General features: G+C 43.4%; 2 protein-coding genes and 1 long non-coding RNA gene across 3 annotated transcripts in view; 1 reads left to right on the forward strand and 2 right to left on the reverse strand.

Moving 5' to 3' along the window:
- Positions 1-584: 584 nt before the first annotated feature.
- Positions 585-19943, reverse strand: LOC125438766 (carbonic anhydrase 2-like). Its single transcript, XM_048507285.1, has 7 exons — positions 19788-19943; positions 17828-18025; positions 7445-7563; positions 5904-5996; positions 3893-3955; positions 3096-3251; positions 585-1524 (listed from the first exon to the last, which is right to left on the reverse strand). The coding sequence occupies exons 1-7, from the start codon at positions 19819-19821 to the stop codon at positions 1405-1407; spliced, it is 783 nt and encodes a 260-aa protein (XP_048363242.1). The 5' UTR covers positions 19822-19943; the 3' UTR covers positions 585-1404.
- LOC125438765 (carbonic anhydrase 3-like) overlaps positions 18417-20192 on the reverse strand; it is a 47412-nt gene continuing 45636 nt past the window's right edge. Inside the window, exon 9 of the transcript XR_007245400.1 lies at positions 18417-18430. The gene's annotated coding sequence lies outside the window, so the exon portion shown is untranslated. The remainder of the gene's footprint in view (positions 18431-20192) is intronic.
- Positions 19589-20192, forward strand: part of LOC125438767 — a 39589-nt gene continuing 38985 nt past the window's right edge. Inside the window, exon 1 of the long non-coding RNA XR_007245401.1 lies at positions 19589-19684. This is a non-coding gene — a long non-coding RNA (uncharacterized LOC125438767). The remainder of the gene's footprint in view (positions 19685-20192) is intronic.

Here is a 20192-nt window from a genome sequence, read left to right on the forward strand (position 1 = left end):
TCAATTATATGTTCTTTCAGGGATGCAAATCCTACAAATTTCAAATCAATAGAACATAACAGAAATAACAGACAATTGATCTGAACTCTAATCCCATCTCACTATGAAACACACATCAAGATTTTTTTCATTTTTAGCTCTAATAAATTATGCACATATCAATACGCCTAATGTCCCCATGTGTGGATACTTAAATTCAGTGATGGTGGCTATGAACAGACAGGCAGATCTTTCTACCAAAAGTCTCAGATTTGCAGAAAAATTGGGGTTTTTTTAAAAAAATTAGGAGTTAACACTTTCCAATGATAGGAGCAGCACCTGTACCTTTAAAAAAGATCTGGAGACTGAGGGAGGCATATAAAAGAAATATTGGATGGTGACTGGGAAGGACAGAAAGAAGCAGGAAAAGGACAAGGAGAAAATGGGGGATACCAGGAGAAGAGAAAGAGGAAACAGTATGGGGAAAGGAATAGAGGAGGAAGAAAATAACCCATGGAAATCCTTGCAGGTTTCTGCTTGTAAAACTATCATTCTTGTCCACTCTCAATTTTCTTTTATTGCAATAACAGACTAAAACAAAAACATAAATATATATCTTTATTTATTTAATTAGAGAATGTATCTAAAATACAATATATTTCTTTAAATTATGACATTATTTGAAATGAAAAGATTCTCTGTATTATATCTATGGCATCCACAGCTTTTACACTTAATAGTACTTAATTTAGATCAGCTGACATGTAATTTTTTAAAAAATAGACTAACATTAAGACATGATTCAAATGTATGGCTACAAACGAACAAAAAACCCCAAAATATTTACACTTCAAAACTTTTAAAAGCTAGGATATTTAATGTTCAATATTACTTTCACATTTAATGCCTACTATGTTGATACAAGGTTGATAGAAGGTAATGTCCCAAATCACATAAGATGTCTGTATTAGACTGCATTCTTGTGCTTTTATGAAAGATTCAAGTTATTGAGTAGAATAAACCTCATATGCTCTACGAGGTTATTTTTTGAAAATGGCTTTTTTTTCACTTCCATTTTATCATGCCCCTTGACTAATGGTCACAGGAAGAAATCCTATGATAGCATCAGTAGCAATCACGCAGTAATTCTCACCGAGTGTCAAACCCGTTTCTACTCTCCTTGCCCTTATTCCCTGAACACACACATCACACACTACACACATACCCAGCCTGTAGCAAATATGCATTTCTCTAGGCCCTTGGCCTTTCACATTTCATTAGTTAGAACTACAGAGGATGACAGGAAGAAAAAAGAGCACTAGGGAAAAAAGAGATGTTGCCAGTATATGTATGGCAGTAGTTGGATTTGTGCTCAGCAGAAAGAACTCATCCCACAAGGACACGGACATGTTTAATGAGCACAGCTTACTGGAACGAGGCTCTAACTTCTCTGCTCTTCTGTGGCTGACATGGTCGCCAGTTGTCAACCATGGGGCACAGTGGCTCATTCTCATCACCGAAGGAAAGTGAACGGAGTTTGTCAATCTAGAGGGGGGGGGGGGAAGAGCCAGGAATAAATCAGTATTAGAAATTAGACTGTGATCTTCAACTAAGAAGTATCAGCTGGAAAGTCCTTCCTCTTTTAATGTTTGTATCTATGTGAGCATGAGAGATTTCCTAGATAAGACTTCTTGTTTGCCTTTTGCTAGTTGGTGCAATATCTTAATTTTTAATTATAATTCCCTCTGTCATCTTCTGGTCATAATTTTTTCTCTCTTGTGAAGAGGTCAATGTGATGTGAGAAAAGCATTAAAGACTAAGCACAATCTTTGTATGCAGAAGGCCCCATATTCAGTCCTTAATATTGCCTGTTAAAACAGATCTCAGGCACCAGGACTGTCAGCCTAAAAGAATTAATGGCTTGCTACAAGTCAGAGTTGAGAGATTGGATTTAGCTTCACATCTTCATATGTTAGGGGGAAAATGTATTAAGCTGGGTATGGCTATTGATGTGCTTGACACATAATCCAGAATATAGGCAGGTTATAGCAGTTGTTTATGTGGCACTGTGTGTTTAGCACAGCCTGGTAAGGTACTGGAAATATGTGTTTTTCAAAATAGTTGGAGTTTCTTGCAAAACATTCATAAGCATGAAATGTGTTCAGTTACAGCTGAGATTTGTCTACAAGGCCTCTGAGATGCAGTCTTTATTCACTTACACATTTATTCAGATTTAACTCCGAAGTTCAGAAAAACAGATGGATTTTATTATGCAAAACTCATCTATACCTGAAGCTCTCTTGTGTGTGACACGGTTAATGCATGTATACTTCAATGTGCATTGTACTGTTGAGGACTTTCACAGCCAGAATCAACAAGCTGTTGTGGGTTTTCCAGGCTGTGTGGCCATGGTCGGATAGTTTTTAGTCCTAACATTTCATCCGCATTTATGGATGGCATCTTCGGAGGCATGTCATGATAAGATGTGTTTCTCTCCATGGCACTGAGATGTACAATGCTTACTGGTTAGAAATATTCTTCAGTTCATTTAACTTATTGAGGGTAGTCATGCCTTTGAACTGATACAAGTGAACTGAAACCACTTAGGCAAAAACAAGAGGAGCCATACAACAGCATATCTTCCATGGCTGTAAAAAATGAAAGGCAGTTGGACAATAGTGTGTGTGTGCATGAGGGAGAAAAGAGTGTATGTCCATTGACACAAAAGGAACATTGGCTGTGCACTCTGGTTGGCCCTGGATCAATCTCTCTCAGCAAAGATACCTCACAGAGCTGTTGTGAATATAAAACGGAAGGGGGGAGAACCATGTATATCAACCTACTACCCTTGGAAGAGTGGATTTTTTCATAGGGCTCACAAGGAAGTTGTGACTTAGTAAGGGATCTCCCTCAAGCTGGCAAGAGCCACTAATACAGTGTACTTTGTATGTAAACAAAATTAATTTTGGTCACATGAGCTAATGTTTTACAAATATTTGGTATGACTATTATTTTGCATGGTAAACTACAGTTCCAGAACTGATATCTCTGCCATGGTTAGAACAGAATTTTTTTTTACTGATACAAAGTAAATACAAAGCAGCTAAAATACCTACCTGTTCCTTGCTGACGGTTACAGGCTGCTTCAGAACAATCCAGATGACACATTCGAGCAGAGGAGGAGTAGTCAGTGATCCAGGGTAAGTCCAGAAATCATGGGAAGCAGGAAGTAGACCAGTGGGATCAAAGTTTGTGAAGGCGGTCTGTTTGCCCTACAGCAGATAAAACAATCCAATAAGACTGTGTGGTTAAATGATACACACATACCTTAATAGCAATTAGGGAATTTGGAAGGGAGGCTCCTTAATTCTAGCTAAAAGTAAAGTGTGCTGCTATTGGATAAGAAGGCAGGAGAAGAAGGATAGAGATTGAAACCAGTTCCTGTGCACGGTAAGACCTACATGTCAAGGAGATAATGGGCAGATGCATATTCTATGGTCATTGTCACAGGGAAAACTGCCCCTCCAAGTTTTTCCAAAAACCTCAAGTGCACATGTGTTATTGCCAGGGGTTATTGCCAGGGACCAATTATAAAATGCTTAAAAAGAACCACTTTCCTTGAAACTGCTGGGGACTATGAGGGCCAAGTAAAATCCTGTAAGGGCAGGCTGGGTTTCCCCCACTTCAAACAACAATATTCTTCAAGATGACTGAAAAACACAGCTGAAAGCAATGCTACAATTTCCTGTTGAATGAATGTATTTTCTCATATCTAGCAAACATTATAAAAGTGTCCTTATGTAGCTGAACTACAGAGAGTATGAAGCTGAAAGTCTTGTAGTTTTGCACTTGGAGAGAAAACAGAATCCTACAATGCTATCCTACCCAGCTACCTCACAGACAGAAGCATTACCTTGTGCTTAATGGAGCCCAGGGAATCAATAACTTTCTGTATTCCAGGACAGGCACTTCCTACCTGTAATAAGAAAGGCATGAAGATAAAAGTTATATATGGACATATCTGTACTTGTACCATGCCTGAAGACAAAATTTAAACATATCTTATCCATAACCATTTATCTCTGTTCTACAGGAGGTTAATCTGTCAGCTGAATTTAAAACTAATGATAACATTTCAACCTGGTCATAAATCCTTTTGATTGAAGTAATACTCATTGATTTTAGTGGAGTGTCATTCCAAGGAAAGGTAGCTTTGTGCAACTTTTCCTAATCAGGCACAGAATAATTATATATACATGAATTATGAAACATGCATGGACAATCTCAGTGGTGAAGGGTATATATGATATTTATCATTTACCTGTTGCAGGGGCGGAGTGAGAGGGAACTGTGTTCGGGGCATGCCTGCGTCCTGTGCCCGTGCCACGCCCTTGCCTGTGCCCAACCCAGAACGCCCCTGGAACACCCCCACCATGATCCCACATCGGTGCATGCCCAGTGCATTGTGCTCCACCCTGCCCCGTTGGTGCTACACCACTGATCTGTTAAAATCACCTTTGTACACCCAGGAAAAGAAGCAGCTCAAACATTACTGAATATTTTGTACTCATAATGCCAGAACAGTTAACAACAACCTTTGTGCAGGAAGCTGCTCAAACAGTGCAGTCCTAGAGTTACACTCATCTAAGCCTATAGATTTCAATCAACTTTAAAAGGTGTAACTTTGCTAAGGATTGCACGGTAAGCATATTTAAGATCAGAGCCACCATAATTAGCATTTATGAGTGCAAAAGTGAAATTATATGTGTCTTCTGAAGAATGTGGTGTGGCTCAGTTGTCTGAGTCATTGATCTGTTTTCTCTGCAGATAACTTTATAAAGTGTATGGGCTTGTATCCTGCTATTCCCTCTGCAAAGCATCAGACCATCCTCGATCCTAAGGAAGCTTCTTTAGACAGTCCCTATAGGAATAATCACTTCCATTGACGGAAGAATGCAAGAGGACTTCAAACTTTGCTGAGAGGAATGACAAAATACAAGACACTTTGTCCTGGCTGAGTTTCATAGGGTAGCCCTAATTATCTCCAGTAGAACAGCTAGATTTGAGTCCACTAGCACCTTACAGAGCAACAAGATTGTCAAGGTATGAACTTCTAAGAAACAGGTTTCCTTTGTCTTTGCTTCTGGCACATTTCTTGTGTTGACTGATTTGTGATGAGAGCTTACCTGGGTCATACCAGGTGTGTCATAGCAACTTTCTGGATCCTTTTAATCCTTCTATCCCTATGATTTCTGAGGTTTCCCCATATTGCCCTCTCCTCATGTTGACTTGTTGGTCTGCGGAGGGGAATTTGTTAGTGGTCCCAGGCCCCAGGACTGTTCATCTGGCTTCAACATGGGCCAGGGCCTTTACAATACACATTTAATGGCTTTAAGGCCCTGGTCCCAGCCTGGTAGAAAGCTCTCCCTAGTGAAATCCAGGCCCTGTAGAGTCTGTCTCAATTCTGTAGGGCCTGCAAAACTGAGCTGTTTCGACAGGTCTTCTCTGTCAAGCCAGCCAGACATTCCCTGTTTTTTAAAACCATCTCTGGTCCTCGTTGGATACGGCATACACATCTGTTCCTTTGTGCTCCCATGTTGGGTTTTCAAGCCATCTGTTTGTATTTGGTTTTAAACTTATGTAATTTTGATGTTTTAAATGTTTTATGCATTTATGATATTTACTGTATTTATTATGTATGCTTTATTGTGAGCTGCATTGAGTCTTTGGAGATATGGCGGGATATAAATGCAAGAAATAAATAACATTCAATTTTCAGAAGACAAAGGATTAGAATAAAGTGAATAAAAGACAGACACATTTAATGGCTGCAGAAGGGTAAAATCTCTTTGTGGACTAGGGATAAAACACCTTGAAGACAAAGTTCTGTGAAGTCAGAAAGGATGGCAATAAAAGGAACTAACCTTTAAAAACACACCCAAGACAGCCAAACCATCCGGATGTTTCACAGCTTCTGCAAATTTACCATACTTGGTGTTCCAGTGAACCAAATGAAGCTGGAGAAGAAAGAAAGACTTTGTTAGAAAAGATCTTTCAGTTAATAAGCCATACAGCCCAATCTGGGGGAGGGGTGAATCCATCCAGAGCCCTTCAGGGATGGGGCAGTATATTAAATCTGATAGACAGACAGACAGACAGACAGACAGACATATATATATATATATATAGAGAGAGAGAGATGACAGACAGACAGACAGACAGACAGACAGACAGACAGACAGACAGACAGACAGACAGACAGACAGACAGACAGACAGACAGACAGACAGACAGACAGACAGACAGACAGACAGACAGACAGACAGACAGACAGATAGATAGATAGATAGATAGATAGATAGATAGATAGATAGATAGATAGATAGATAGATAGATAGATAATGGAATTGGCACAAGGTTGCACCGATGTGGGTGCCCACCTCACCAGCGTAAGGGGCAAATATGCAAACAAAGTGGTTGAATACGTAGGTGGAATGGAACTGCATGGCTTGAATGTGGGAACTTGGATGTTCGAGTTACAATAGGGGTGCCAAATCTCACGCCAGCAGGGTGTGGGTGGTTGGGGGGCATTCCCAGAAGTGGAGCTGACTGTAGTTGGCTTCTAAAGGGCTGTCAGCCGAGGGACCCACTCACCCCACCACACACCCCACACACATCAGTGGCAGAGTTACAACATGAAAACGTGTTGTAAGTCCTTTGCTTCAATGGGGTTTCCAGGACTTTTTCTTTGTTTTTGCCCTTTCTACACTGTCCAGAACCGGAGGTGGTGAGGCTGTGCCACTGCGGCGCCATCCTTAGCCACCACATACTCTCCCTCTGGATTGGGTTGCTTGACTGCAATATATACAAATCTAGAACAGCTCATAACTTCCTTGACCAGTGATTTGATTCCTTGTGAAATAGAAATGCAAATATATAGATATTTGTGCTGTGCTCTCACACCATTTAGATGGTGTCTAAATGTGCAAATCAATAAAATGATAAAATGTTTATTAGAAGAATAAAAATATCATTTGGACACATCACATGATCCTGCTCCAAGCCATAGCAGATATTGCAATTACAGTCAGGAGCAGGGAGGGCTGGCACAGATCTCTGATTAATGTAATGAGTAAGGAGGTTCATATGCCACAAAGTCTGTTGCCCAAACTTTAAGAGATTTTGTGATACACCCTTGGGAAGGCAGGGTTTGGGGAGGGAAGGGACCTCAGCAGGATATAATGCCACACAGCCCATTTCTCCAAAGCAGCATTGTTGTCCAAGTAAACTGATCTCTGTAGTTTGGAAATCATTTGTAATTCCAGGAGATCACTGAAGACTGGCAACCCCGGTGTGGGTTGTTTTAAAGCCCACTTTTTTTGGACCATTTCTAAAACGTCTTTCTGAATATCTAATGGAGACACAGTCAAAAGGATGCTCTCAGAAGATGAAAAACAGGTCTTACCTCTGCATCATATTTCACTCCGTCCACCGTGTGCTCAGATCCTTGACCTTCACAGGATCCCCAGTGAATGTGGAACTGAATCAGCCTGTAAGTTCCTTCAAGAGGGCCCCCTTTCAGCACTGCAATTCAAATAAGCCACGATAAACCACTGATGGGATCCCGTACACAGAAGCTTTATATGACAGTAAGGCTGCTTAGTGCTACATACCTTTCTATTCCACATACCTATATACCAAAAGATCTTTGGTAATGTAAAGCATCTTTATCATTATTTTGCTTTCCTTTATATGCACACTCAAGATGTGCAACGATTTATTATTCAAGCACACAAGTTCTTTTACATATGCAAATACCCACACATATGTGTGTGTATAACTACTAGAAAAATCTATATTAAGTGGACAGCAATGCCCCAGGCTTGAGAGCATTGTTCTGCTGATGAGATGAGACAAATAAGGATATTGAAGGATTAAGCTGTGTTGTCCCTGGCTAACCCACAGGCCATTACTGACAAGTTCAATCAGGGTGAGTTCTAATCACTATCCAGCAGCCTATATGCAGTGCACAATATCATATTTGGGGGAACATTTCTTTTTTAAAAATACACTATCTCCCACAGCCTATGTTCAGATAAACACTTGGCTCTGAATGATTACAGACAACGACCTCAGAGTCTGAACCGTTTAACCAGAGTCCTGGCTCTTCTAGAACCGACAACAAGTTAGGATGCTATGAAACCTTCTGATATACCATTCACTCTAAGAGATGTGTCAGCTGAGGACTTCAAGACAGCAAGAAGGGTTGTTCCACAGAGATAACATTTTTTTTAATCCATCTCTCTTCAAACACCCCTTTTTACACATACTGACTGCATTTTGGTAAATTGCTAGGGATTAAGACTTGCCTTAAATGAACTATTCAACATAATCTGGGGAAATTGGGGGGGGGGGGGAGCCGACTTTCACTTGGGTATCCTGAGTCTTTATAGGATACACATAGTTTCAGGCCACTTCTTATGCAACAGTGCCCTACTTTTGGCACCTTAACCCTCTCATTGCCCCCCTCCCCAACATGAAATATATGCCATGAGAAGAAACATGTCTCTGCTTCATTTAATGGACATATGCTAAACATTCTTGTTCAGTTGTGGTTTCCTGATTATCTACACCAATTGTACACACAATAAAACAGATAGGTTTGCTTAGCACATGCCATGGTGTACATGTGATCTATGTGCAGTTGGCTTATGCAGAAGTGTTATCTGTCTAGATATGTGTCAGATGTGAAGCAACTCTAATAAACTGAAAGGATGCAAAGATGACTTCAAGTGCAAAAATACAAGCACACCCACACCCAGACACACATTCAGTTTATTAATGGTGTCCCCAAGAAAGTTGGGAAAGAAGGGGAAATTAGCTTCTCCTTAGTTGACACTCAAATGCTATATCAAAGAGTTCAGACAGGGTGAGGCTTAACACCCATCAAATTGTCAGTATTTAGTGAATCCATATGTTTTGAGTTATCACCAAGAAACAGGTATTCTGCCACATTAAGGTTGCCACTGACAACTTTGGAGCCAAAAGTGTCTAGAAATAATTGTTATTTTCCCTCTGCAGCATCTAACCTTCTGAATATTTAAGCTTATGACCATTAAACGTTAATCAAGAATATACTATGAACCAGTAATGAAAATGTGAACAAAGTGCATCAGTTTTAGGGCATCTTGAAATCTTTGCAGAATTCTCTACTTGTTTCCCTCCTCCCCCAACTCCCACCACTGTAAACTGCAGTGGTGGGAATTCGGGGGAACAGGTACAGAACTCTGCAGAAGATTACCAGAAAGCTTGTGGAACACATTTTCCCAAACAGCACACTGACAAACATAATGGAAAGGGGAAATGCAGTCCTTTCAATGTTGTTTATGACAGAAGGCCGTTTCACTCGCGACTTGGTGAAATATGATCGTCGTGAAGCGGTAAAAGAACCGCCATGGCGAGCTGCGTTAACGCCAAGCGCAGCGCGATAAAGCGCGTGGCGCCCAAGTCGCGAAACGCTGGAAACGGCCGGCGATCAGATTCAGAAAAGCAGCTTTAAACCGCTCTTTTTTTCCCCTGTGACGCATCGTAACGCCGCTGCCCGTGCGAACAGCCGCCAAGGGAGCCAGTCATCAAAATGGCGACTCGCCGGATACGACCAAGCTGGGTCACCTTTTCCCCACACACACCGCGTTAGGTCCCTGGTGCTTCCTGCATGGCCAAAGGCACCTTTCCCCAGACCTATGCACTGGGACTGATACGGTAGCTGGGAGGCGCACTGACAGATGGGGGGGCGGGCAGGACATCAGGTAAGCAGTCATCACGCGTTGTCCATCGCAACTGCTGCGTGGGCATGGCGTCGAACCTGCGGCCGCAAAGCTTCGGCGCCAGAAGCGCAACAAGCAGCGGGCAGACTTCACTGGCCCTTCGAGTCGCGAACCGTCACATTTCTCTTGGCGGGGCTGCGGGCCCGCAGCTCGCTAATCTGTAATGAAGCAGCTTTTAATTGTCAGATAAGTCGCCAATTTGCGGCGATCATCAGCTGTCGCTGCTGGCGTCGGGCGGAAACGGCCTTAGCAAAGTAATGTGTTGTATTGATTTTCTACCATTTGAAGGTTTTATGGCATTTCTGATGCTGTATTAGAAATCATTAAATGTTAAGGGTCTGCGTGAACATACCATGTGCCAAATCGTACCCAGTATGGTGTTAGGAAGACCAGGGCTGAACAGATGAGTTCATGCATCAAGGTTCTAGTAATAACATATTAATTTTCTTAAGTTTCATTGTCTCAGCATTCTCTCAGCAAAGGATAGACTATTTTCTAAAGCAAATGCTAAACTATTTTCTTTTAAAATGAGGATCATCGTTTACCATACTGTCCACATGAATCATTGTTCTGATGGACAAGAACATTCAAGGGATTTTGTAATAGAGAAAGCAGAACCCACATCAGTAGTTAATAAACACACAACTATATCTACAACAAGAGAATCTGTTTTCCAAAATGTTAAAATATCATTAAAAGAAAACAGCCACAAACTTCACTTCTATCAAACAGAACTGTGACATTGATTGTATCAGGCTGTAAAGAATCTTGGTGTTCTAATTAGGAAGTGAGTCAAGTAATTGGATTTTTAAATGACTGGTTTTGGGAAATGAGGTAACCTGACTAAAAAACTATATGGGTCATCATACTGTGCACATCCTACAATCAAAACCCAAAAAAATCAATACTGTGATGTTTCTTTATTGTCTTGAGATTATTTATTTATTTAACCTCCTTATGTCCTGCTTTATCTTAGATTCCAGGCGGCTATCAAAGCAACAAGTTGTAAGTGCATAAACACAAGACAACAATCAAAAAGCAAGATAATAGCAGCACAGGTTGATTTGCAAAGCCAGTTTATCCTCTACCAAATACCCTCTGACCTAAAGCCATTTCACATGCCTTCTTGAATGCAGGGAGCGAAGGTGCCCCCTACACCATTTCTGGTAAGCCATTGCAAAGGCTTACCACAGAAAATACCCCCTACAACTTGTTGCAGACAAAGAATTCAAAGAAGTTGGTGCTAGGGTTGCCAGCCCCCCCTCCCTGCCTGCTGTTAGGAGATAGGTGTGGGATTACTTATTCCAAGCTGGGAGAATCCTGAAAATATGGAGATGGAGCCAGGGGACCTCAGAGACCTCAGTGGGGTACAATGCTGCAGAATCCACCCTCCAAAGCAACCATTTTCTTCAGGTGAACTGATCTCTTTAGTCTGGAGATAAGCTGCAAAGCCAGGGGGATCCCCAGACCCCTCCTTCCATTTAAGGGTACCATGTAGGCATGAGGACCAAAGGCTGGTACAAGAGCAAGACAGTCCTCCACACAAAATGGATACCTGTCAGAGGGATTTGGGGTTCATCCTGTGTGCCAAGCCTGGGCAAAAAGGCCATTGGTAGCTGAACTTTTCCTCTGGCCCTATGGTGTGCCTGGCTGGACAGTGGGACTAGCTAATCTCCATTGTGTCACCCAAAATGATTTTTTCAGCACTCCAAGCAGACCAATACTTAGCCTAACTGCACCCACCCCAGGAATCAATCAGTATTTAAGATAATAGTGCAGGCATTTTCTTGGGTCCTGACAACTCATCAAGCCTCTCCTAGCTTTTTGTGATACCCCTGAAAAGCAATCAATTCTTTGTCTCTGACATTCCTGCCAGCTTACCTCATACTGCCAATTTGGGGGTATAAATATTGGTCCTTTGGCTATTCACAGTGAGTGTGTGTGTGTGTGTGTGTGTGTGTGTGTGTGTGTGTGTGTGTGTGTGTGTGTGTGTGTGTGTGTGTGTGTGTGTGTGTGTGTGTGTGTGTGTGTGTGTGTGTGTGTGTGTTCTGGATCCATGCGCGCATGCACACACATCCTTGCATGTGGGTTCTATCCTTTGCTCTTGGAAATGTTGGTCATTTTCCTTTTCAATGCTGTTTTCCCTGGATGTCCCTTCAAAACCAGTAACAGTCATCCCTAAATCCCTATCCAATTTCCTCCCTTTTCTCACAGGCCGTTTCTTAACAGCCAACTAGAGCATTGTGCTGTTGGTCTTATTGGCAATGCTGCAGCAACAGGATGTCACAGGCATTCGGCACCAGGATTAGCCAGTGTGAGCCGCCATTGTGGGGGGTGGGCTCTGTGGAACTGATTCCTGGCGGGTGCTTTACACGATGCCGACTGTGGAGCGCCATTGTTGAAAAGACACGCTCGGTGAGAGATTTTCGAATAAACCGTTGTGACCCCCCATGAGCGTTGCCACATCGCTGCAATGTCGTTTCTGCAGCAACGGCCGTGTGAACTCCCCACCTATAACGCTGTTTTTACCATCCTTTTACCCGTTTTTTTGGCCCGTGTGGAAACGGCCATAGTCAGCTCTGATATGCTTTGTGTACATATGTTTACTGCTTAAAATATTTCATGTTTTACTATTTTTATTCTTTAACAAAAGCTATTTTAATTATACAACTCCCTGCTCATTTAAGAGTTTTCTCCCAGGATGATCCTGTTATACATTGGTTATCGATCCCAGTAACCCCCTCGCACTCTTTGTCTTAAGCTAATTCCCTAAAACTAACACGGAGATGGCCTACTTAGGGTAACACAAATCCCACCTGGAGGTGGCCATCCCCAGCTGGTATATGGGTGTATGCTGAGATGTGTGGTTCAATAAATGTGGCAATCCTGGGCTGTAAAGGACTTTAAAAGTAATAACTGACATTTTGAACTGGGCCTGGAAGCAAATAAGTAACTTGAGCAGTTGACACTGCACCACAGTTACATTTTTTCTAATGGCTAACCCCAGAAAGGAGTCTGGATTAAGGTCAGCTACGTTCAATCTGATGAAAGGAGCTTTGCCTCTTGAAAGCTCATACCCAAAAAATCTTCTGGTCTCTAAGATGCTTGAATCTAATTGTTCTACTGTAGACCAATATGGCTACCCTCTGAAACGGAATTAAGCTCTCAATTGTTCACTATCAGCTACCCCCTATCAAGTCCCTGGCCTTAGACCTTTTCAGCCAACTCTGAAGGCTTAGGGATAAACAAAGCTGAGCATCAAAGCTGAGGGCACACTGGTCACAAGGACCCCTTCTAAAGCTCTGGATGATCTCAGCCAAAGTTTAACAGAAAGCTTAAGGAGCACTGGATTACAATAAACTTGATTAATTTGCTAATAACCTCTAATGGGCATAAAACACATCTTGGGGAAAACAAAAAGTGGACAATCAGGAATATCCCCCATGGACAAGAGTATTTGAACTTTTTAAGTAAAAGCTGTGCATCAATATATTTAAATACATTATATTGATGTCTTGCAGCTATCTTGCATCTATACTCTTTGGACTGGATCCATTCCGCTAACAATGGCACTTTCCTTTGGGATGAGAAGCTGTCTGCTGACAGATGCTGCTGCAAGCAGAATGGAGCCACAGGGTAAAATCTAAAGTTTCGTACATTAATTATTTTTATACAGTTATTCTACTTATTGTTTCCTCCTATGTGACATTTCCTAAAAACGTATGTAGCAATCTGGTAAATAATAACAGTTTCTTTTGTTTTTGTAATATCATAATATCATAGTTGCTGGCAACAGCAACTAGCATTTTTGTAGTTTGCGATATAAGAATTGTGCACCAACATTGTTTTTATAGTAATGCTGTATTTTTCAAGTTAATTGGTTGCTAAGTTTTAATGTTGTAACCCGCCCCGAACCCTGTGGAGAAAGGGTGGGATATAAATAAAATAAAATAAAGAAATAAGCATCTGATGCCTTACTGCCTTCGATTTCTCCACTGCAATGAAAATGAAAAGAGCTTGCTTTTACAACAGCAGTGATGAGACTACACTTTTAAAAATAACTCATGCTAAGCTTTTAAGGAAATGAAATCTACCACATATGCAGGTACAGGAAGATTATAAATAAGCACCCTTGGAAATGCAATGAGGACAACTGTATATTTGCATCTTACAACAGAAGAAATAGGTAATTTTTCACTGCAACTTCTGAATGTATGAAACAGCATTAGATGGAGTGGGTCTGTAGAGCCCATTATGACTGTTCATTCTGGCCTTTTCTATTTGGTAGCAGCTGCAGGGTCTCAAGTGGAGATTATGCTACCTAAATCTCTTTACCTGCAAGATACAGCAACTGAATCCAGGCTGTGCAAAGCATATGCTCTCCAATTGAGCTAGAAGGCCTCCTCCTTTGATGGAATTATGAGTATATGCTGGTAAAATTTCCTGCTTTTTTTTTTGAAAGCTTGTCAAAAATAGAAGTAGTTAATGTTGAGTATATGTTGTAGCTTTGGCATCCCCCTCCCTTAGTCCACACGTGAGCTGCCGCGCTACACTGCTTGCTTCCGCTCCACTCCGGTGCTGTCCTCCTCCGCTCTTTCCTCCTACTCTCTGCATGCTGAGACATATTCACTGCTCAGAATGAAAATGATCTGTGCCTGGGCTGCAGTTTCTGACTGAGCCACTTTTGCCAAGTCTGAACATTTCCACCCATCCCTCCCATTCATTGTTTCAGAATAGTATTGCAGAGAACACAACAAATCTTGAATGAGCTAGACAGGTTGCTCACCATGTTCACAGGCACTGTGTGATTTTTCACAGTGCCCTCAACTGATGAAAACAGAAAGAGAGAGAGAGAAAGAGAGAGAGAGAGACTCAAGCCCATTCAGCAGGGCCAATAAACATGGGTTAAGGATGGTTAAAAAAACATTTTGGGGAGGAACTTCGCATGGATCCCGCACCTAAAGCCCCATGTTATTTCCCCCAAACTGGGTTTTTTGAGAATCGCACTATTCATGAGTCTTTTGAAAAATCCTAGGTTGCAGCGGCTTGCGAGCAAACAGCCAGGCAGGAGGAGCTTTATTCAGCTGCACTTTCCTTTTTTTCAAAATTTCCTGGCTTACATCTGCATAGCCACGCAGGTGCCAATGGTTGTATAGTGGTATCATGAGACGTCAGGATGGCTGTGAGAGTTCATTTGGACATGCCTGCGTAGCTGTGCATTGGTGGAAGGTTAAAAAAAATAGACGTGCTTCCGTGCGAAGGCACAACATTGTTTCCGTGGGCTCCAATCGCTGCCTGCACGGATGCATGCGAATGCGAAAACAGGAAAGCCGGTTACTTTATCCCAACTGCAACCCGCTATACATTTGATGTATGGAAAGGCCTTCAGAAAGACTCTCAATCCTAAGCAACAAGCAACAGAACTTAAAAACTAAAACCACAGCATGGTCACAGTCCCACTATGTACTGCTCAACATGTTTGCTTAATGAAGAATCTAGTAGTCCCTAAAGAATTTTGACTTGGTTGTTTTAAAACCAGTTTTCAATCCCACATTATTATGGAGGGGGGAAATAGTAAAGTAATTCTCTGTTAAAACCAGAGTCGTTCAGAATACTGGTCTGGATCCACCCAGTTTTTCCACTCAATCTCATCTAATTCCCCTCATTACAACACCCCCTCCCCACATGAGTTTTGTCCATTCAGGTCCCATGATTCCTTGCCTTAATATTAAAAGTTGGTCAGATCCAGCACATTCCACCTGTACGGAGTACAGCTCTTAGTATCTGCCCTGAGATACTATCAGAACTAAAATCAAACACCCCAGGGGTGTTCTCCACCCCCCACCCCCACATACATAACTGAGGGCCTTTCCCCACTCCCTTCCATCCCCCTATGCCACGCGCTGCTCTCAGCACGCAGCATCCCAGGCGCGCGCCCAGGCGTCCCCATGACCCCGCGCTCTGTGCGGGGTCGTCAAAAGGCGCAGTTCGGAAGAGCGCCTGGGATGCCGCGCGCTAAGGGGGCGCAACAGCGTCGGGGCGGCTGCGCTGTGGCCGCCCCTGCCGTGGGGAGGGAGGAGGAACCCCGCGCTACTCTCCTCAAGTAGCGCGGGGCTTACGGTAAGTGGGGAAAGGCCCTGAAACAAAGGATTCAGCATTGTGAATAATCTTCTATTTTGAATTCAGAGCAAAGAATTCAAACTATATGTGCAATTTGCACAATGCACTGCAATCTCATAATTTGTATTTCATAATTCTGAAGACAAATTCAACTTTTGAGTGTGCAAGGGCCCAAATTCTGCACAGGAAAAAATGTAAAGTCTGATTCCTGCAAAGAAAACCTCATTAATTTCAAAACAACTCCTCTACAATTAATGCTTAGTAGTTCTGTGTGCCTAAATGAAAGAATTCAGCTTCACTAAAGGACCAGACTACATAGTACTGGATGCTTTTTGGCTTCGTCTCCTGAGCATTGCAGGCAACTGGATACCCAAGAAACGACAAGTGACAGAATTAAACAGCTATGCCAGCTGAAAAATTTATTCTGCATTTAGCTCTACACTCACTATGGCTTTATTTTCCCAGAAAATAGTGACAACAAAATGAGGTATTATGATTTAAGTATACATTGGCTACAATCCACCAATCCATTTTACCCTCAAACAGCAAACGAAGCGAGCTTTGGACTGCAGCCTTTAACACGGTTGCAATATTGTTTGGAAAACTCATAAGACAAAGCTGTTCCAGGCTCTTTGAATTTGTTTTCAGACCCATTCCTTCAATGACACTGCCAACATAGGGAAAAATAGGGCACTTGCTCAAGCAAGCCAAATCAGGCAGCGTCTTGAAGAGGCAGCAGCTCCTGATGGTTTTTGTTGGGCTTTTTTTCACCATGTCCTACATTAAAAGCTGATTCATATTCATCGTAGCTGAGAGCTGCAGCACATGCAACCAGCTGAAAAATTACAGTGATTAAAGAGCACTTGTAGTCACTAGAGTAGCCACAAAACATCCCCTTCGCTAACAGTGTGCCACTGGTCAGGGACTCCCTATCAGAACAGGAACTAAGAAAATGAGCTTTTAAAAAAATGGCATGGCTCTGCACAGCACATGCTGCCAATGAGGATGACTAACCAGCCCTCGATGAACTGTGTGGGAATGTGGGAAGAACGTACTGCTGCCTGCATTGAAAAGCTCCAAGATTGCTCAAAAGAAAGCATTTCAACCTGCTTACAGCTCCTTGTCTTTACAAGAAACATTTTCATGCTTCTGCAGTCCACAGGATTCCTCCCCGCAGGTACTGCCCACCCCCATTGATCTTTTATGCTTTGACTTTTCATTTGACCTGGGGGTCCTAAGCAGCACAAAAACAGTCAAGCGCATATATTGAATTTTGCCAAACTGCTGTTCTCTTTTTTAAAAAACTTCCCGTGTCCCACTTCTGACCTTCTGCTGCAACTAATTTAAATGATGTGACATCTATCCAATATTGTGTAGCGTATTTTACAGGGGAAAGAATATAACAACATAGAGCTATAAAAGGCTTTGAAGCTCATGCCCTTGAATTCACTGCATAATGATTGCTCAAACAGAGATAACTCTGCATCATCAATTGAAAGCTCTTCCTGAAACCATACACATCTAATTAATCTGTGTTTGACTATGGAGAAAAGAAAAACGGTGCTGGCTCCGTACACCTGATTGAAAGGGAAAAGGGGAGTTTTCATCTGATATATTTAGGCTAGTATTTGAGAAACTAATTTATATAACATATCGTAAAGCTTATCCAGAGAACAGGATACAGGAAACCTCCAGATAATAAAACTGGGATTCCCACTTCTTTGTACTGTTTCCTGTACTAATTTCTAACTAAAACAAGGCAATACAAGAAAGCAACATACTCTTTCGCAGTACTTAGTCAACTTCAACTACGTTCCTTTCCCATTGCTTTGCTTCCCATTTCCCTTCCCAAAGTATTAAACTCTCAAGTTTAAGGAAAGTGCACATGCCCAAAGGCTTACCACATTTATCAGCTGCGTCATCAAACTCCACATTGAAAGAGTGGCCATTGTTGACAATGTTTTTGGCTGGAGATGGGTCATAAGTGATGCTCAGCGGCTTCAGGGAGGAATCGTACTTGGCAGACTTGGTCTGAATGTCAATTGGTGACTGCCGGTTTCCATTGGCAATGGGGAAAACCTCATGCCAGGTGGAAGGTCCTAGAAAAAGGGAGAAAGGGAGGGAGGAAAGAAAGAAACCACAAGTAAAGCCCCAGCACAAACTGGAGAAAGAGGGCGACTGATAAATTCAAAGGAGGCCTTTAATTCCTTAAGTGCAGCTGGGAGGCTTTAACGTTCCTCTCATCAATATTGAATGAGAGGATGAAGCAATTTTGGATAGCTGGAATTAGACTCTCTAACTGCCAGGCAGACAGACAGAGAGAGGGAAAGAGAGAGAGAGAAGTTATTGGTGACGTATATGCACAGATCCACATTTTGATGGATTTAGGATGGAAAGGGCATTGAGAGGTATCCCAGAAGAACAGTTTACGTTCTTCCCTACAAACTGAGTGGAAGGAAGGATTATTGAACTCCAAAGAACTAAGCAAAGGATGCTTAAAAAAACTTTCACACAGGCATAATAGGAGATGGGTGCATTTATCTAAGGGATGGAAAGGGTACAAGAAGAACACACGATAACAAGATTTCACACATCTCCATCACAATTAACATTTCCATTGCCTTGCCACTGAGCTAGGTCAAAGGACAGCAGGTTCTACAGATCTCCTGGTGGCAGGGAGAAAACCTCACACAAGAAAGGTGGTTTCTCATTCCCACAATCACTCTCCTATTGAACAGGCAGCTTTCCTCTTCTAATTCACGAAGCCCCAGACATGGCTTTGAATGGTAAAGGATTGGGCATCAAGAACTTTGGCCCTTGAAGTGACCAGAAGCAGAAACATTGATTTTTCTAGTTCTGGCCCTCCAGTGAAGAGTTCAGAGGGAGGGGTCCCATGCCTCTCAAAGGAAAGGCTTATGGTGAATATAAAGACACACTCTTAAATTGCTTTGAAATATATAAATATATATAAAGGAGTGTTATCCTACCCAGGCTAGCCTGCTCACCTCGGAAGTTAAGTAGGGTCAGCCCTGGTTAGTACTTGGACGGGAGGTTACCAAGGACCACCAGGGTCATTATTCAAACAATCTGTAAGTCTCTTGCCTTAAAAACCCTACTGGGCTGCATAAGTCTGCTGTGACTTGATAGCATTTTACATGCACACACAAGGGACAGCCAGGTGACCCTGCATGTCCAACAGAGCTGAGTCTCTGGATTTGTCTCTCAGAGACCCGGGGTTGGAATATGGTGGCAGGTCTCCTTCACTGGGTCATCAGACCCTCTCCGACCAGGGGGGTACTGGGAGGTTGAAATAGCCCTGGAGACTGGCTCCTGTGGTGCTGGCAGAATTACCAGGGCAGTGGGCTCAGACCTTAGCAGTAGCAATGCTGGCAACAGGTGCACCAAACCGACATCCACTGGCTATCATTGCCGCAGCACCCCTGAAGATCTACCAGCACCACGGGTTCAGTTTGCTCCTGGTCACCAGTGAACTTTCCTGGCAAGTTGAAAGGACAAGTCCATCCACCTGCTGAGAAAGTTTCCATCTCTGCCTAGATCGGGCACTGCCTTCTGCTCTGCGTCTCTTACCCAAGCGGGCATCTCTATTTCGCATTAACTGATGCCAGAGTAGCCGCCACTCGGGCTGGGAGAGTACACTGCAACGGGCAGCCGCAGCAGCAGCAGCTCCAGGCGCCGCGCCAGGTAGCGCCTTCGCCGCCGGAGCTTGCGCGCCCCTTCGGGAGCTCAGCCGGCAGCAGGTAGCGTGTCGTCGGGGCAGCAGCCTCCGTCAGGGCAGCCCGGCCGGTGCGGGTCATGTCAGCAGGGGAGGACGACCGGCCAGGCGCGGGGGGCGGGACTCACCGTTGTCCTTGCCGTAGCCCCAGTGATGTGACATGGTGGTGGCTCAGCTGCGCGGGGGGTGGCGGAGGTGCTGGGGCTGCGCGCTCTGGCTCCGGCTTGCCCGGCGGTGGCAGGCTCCGCTGCTCGTCAGGGGTTTTTATAGGCTCCGGCCAACTCCATGCCCCTCGCGCGGAACCAGCCGGCGGGAGGGGCAGCGGGGGGGGGAGGGGGAGGATCGCTCCGAGCCGGACGGGGCGGGGGGCGGGGAGAGCGGCGCAGGGGAGCCGCGGCGCGCGGTGTCCTCGTTGCGCTCCTGGGAGCCGCCGCCTGTGCCGCTCTGCCGGCCTGCGTCGCCGGGGCTCCGTCTCCGTCACAGGCGCTGCTGCAACAACCGCCCCGGCTTTGTCACGCCGCGCCGGAGCCTGG

This window comes from Sphaerodactylus townsendi, linkage group LG09 (assembly GCF_021028975.2).
Source record: "Sphaerodactylus townsendi isolate TG3544 linkage group LG09, MPM_Stown_v2.3, whole genome shotgun sequence".
Classification (NCBI taxonomy): domain Eukaryota; kingdom Metazoa; phylum Chordata; class Lepidosauria; order Squamata; family Sphaerodactylidae; genus Sphaerodactylus; species Sphaerodactylus townsendi.

Coding starts and splice junctions, on each gene's coding strand:
- LOC125438766 (XM_048507285.1), bottom strand. CDS start 19,821: ATGTCACATCACTGGGGCTACGGCAAGGACAACG. Junction 18,026..19,787: donor GGGCTACGGCAAGGACAACG/GTGAGTCCCGCC, acceptor CCCTTTTTCTAG/GACCTTCCACCTGGCATGAG. Junction 7,564..17,827: donor TGACGCAGCTGATAAATGTG/GTAAGCCTTTGG, acceptor TTTGAATTGCAG/TGCTGAAAGGGGGCCCTCTT.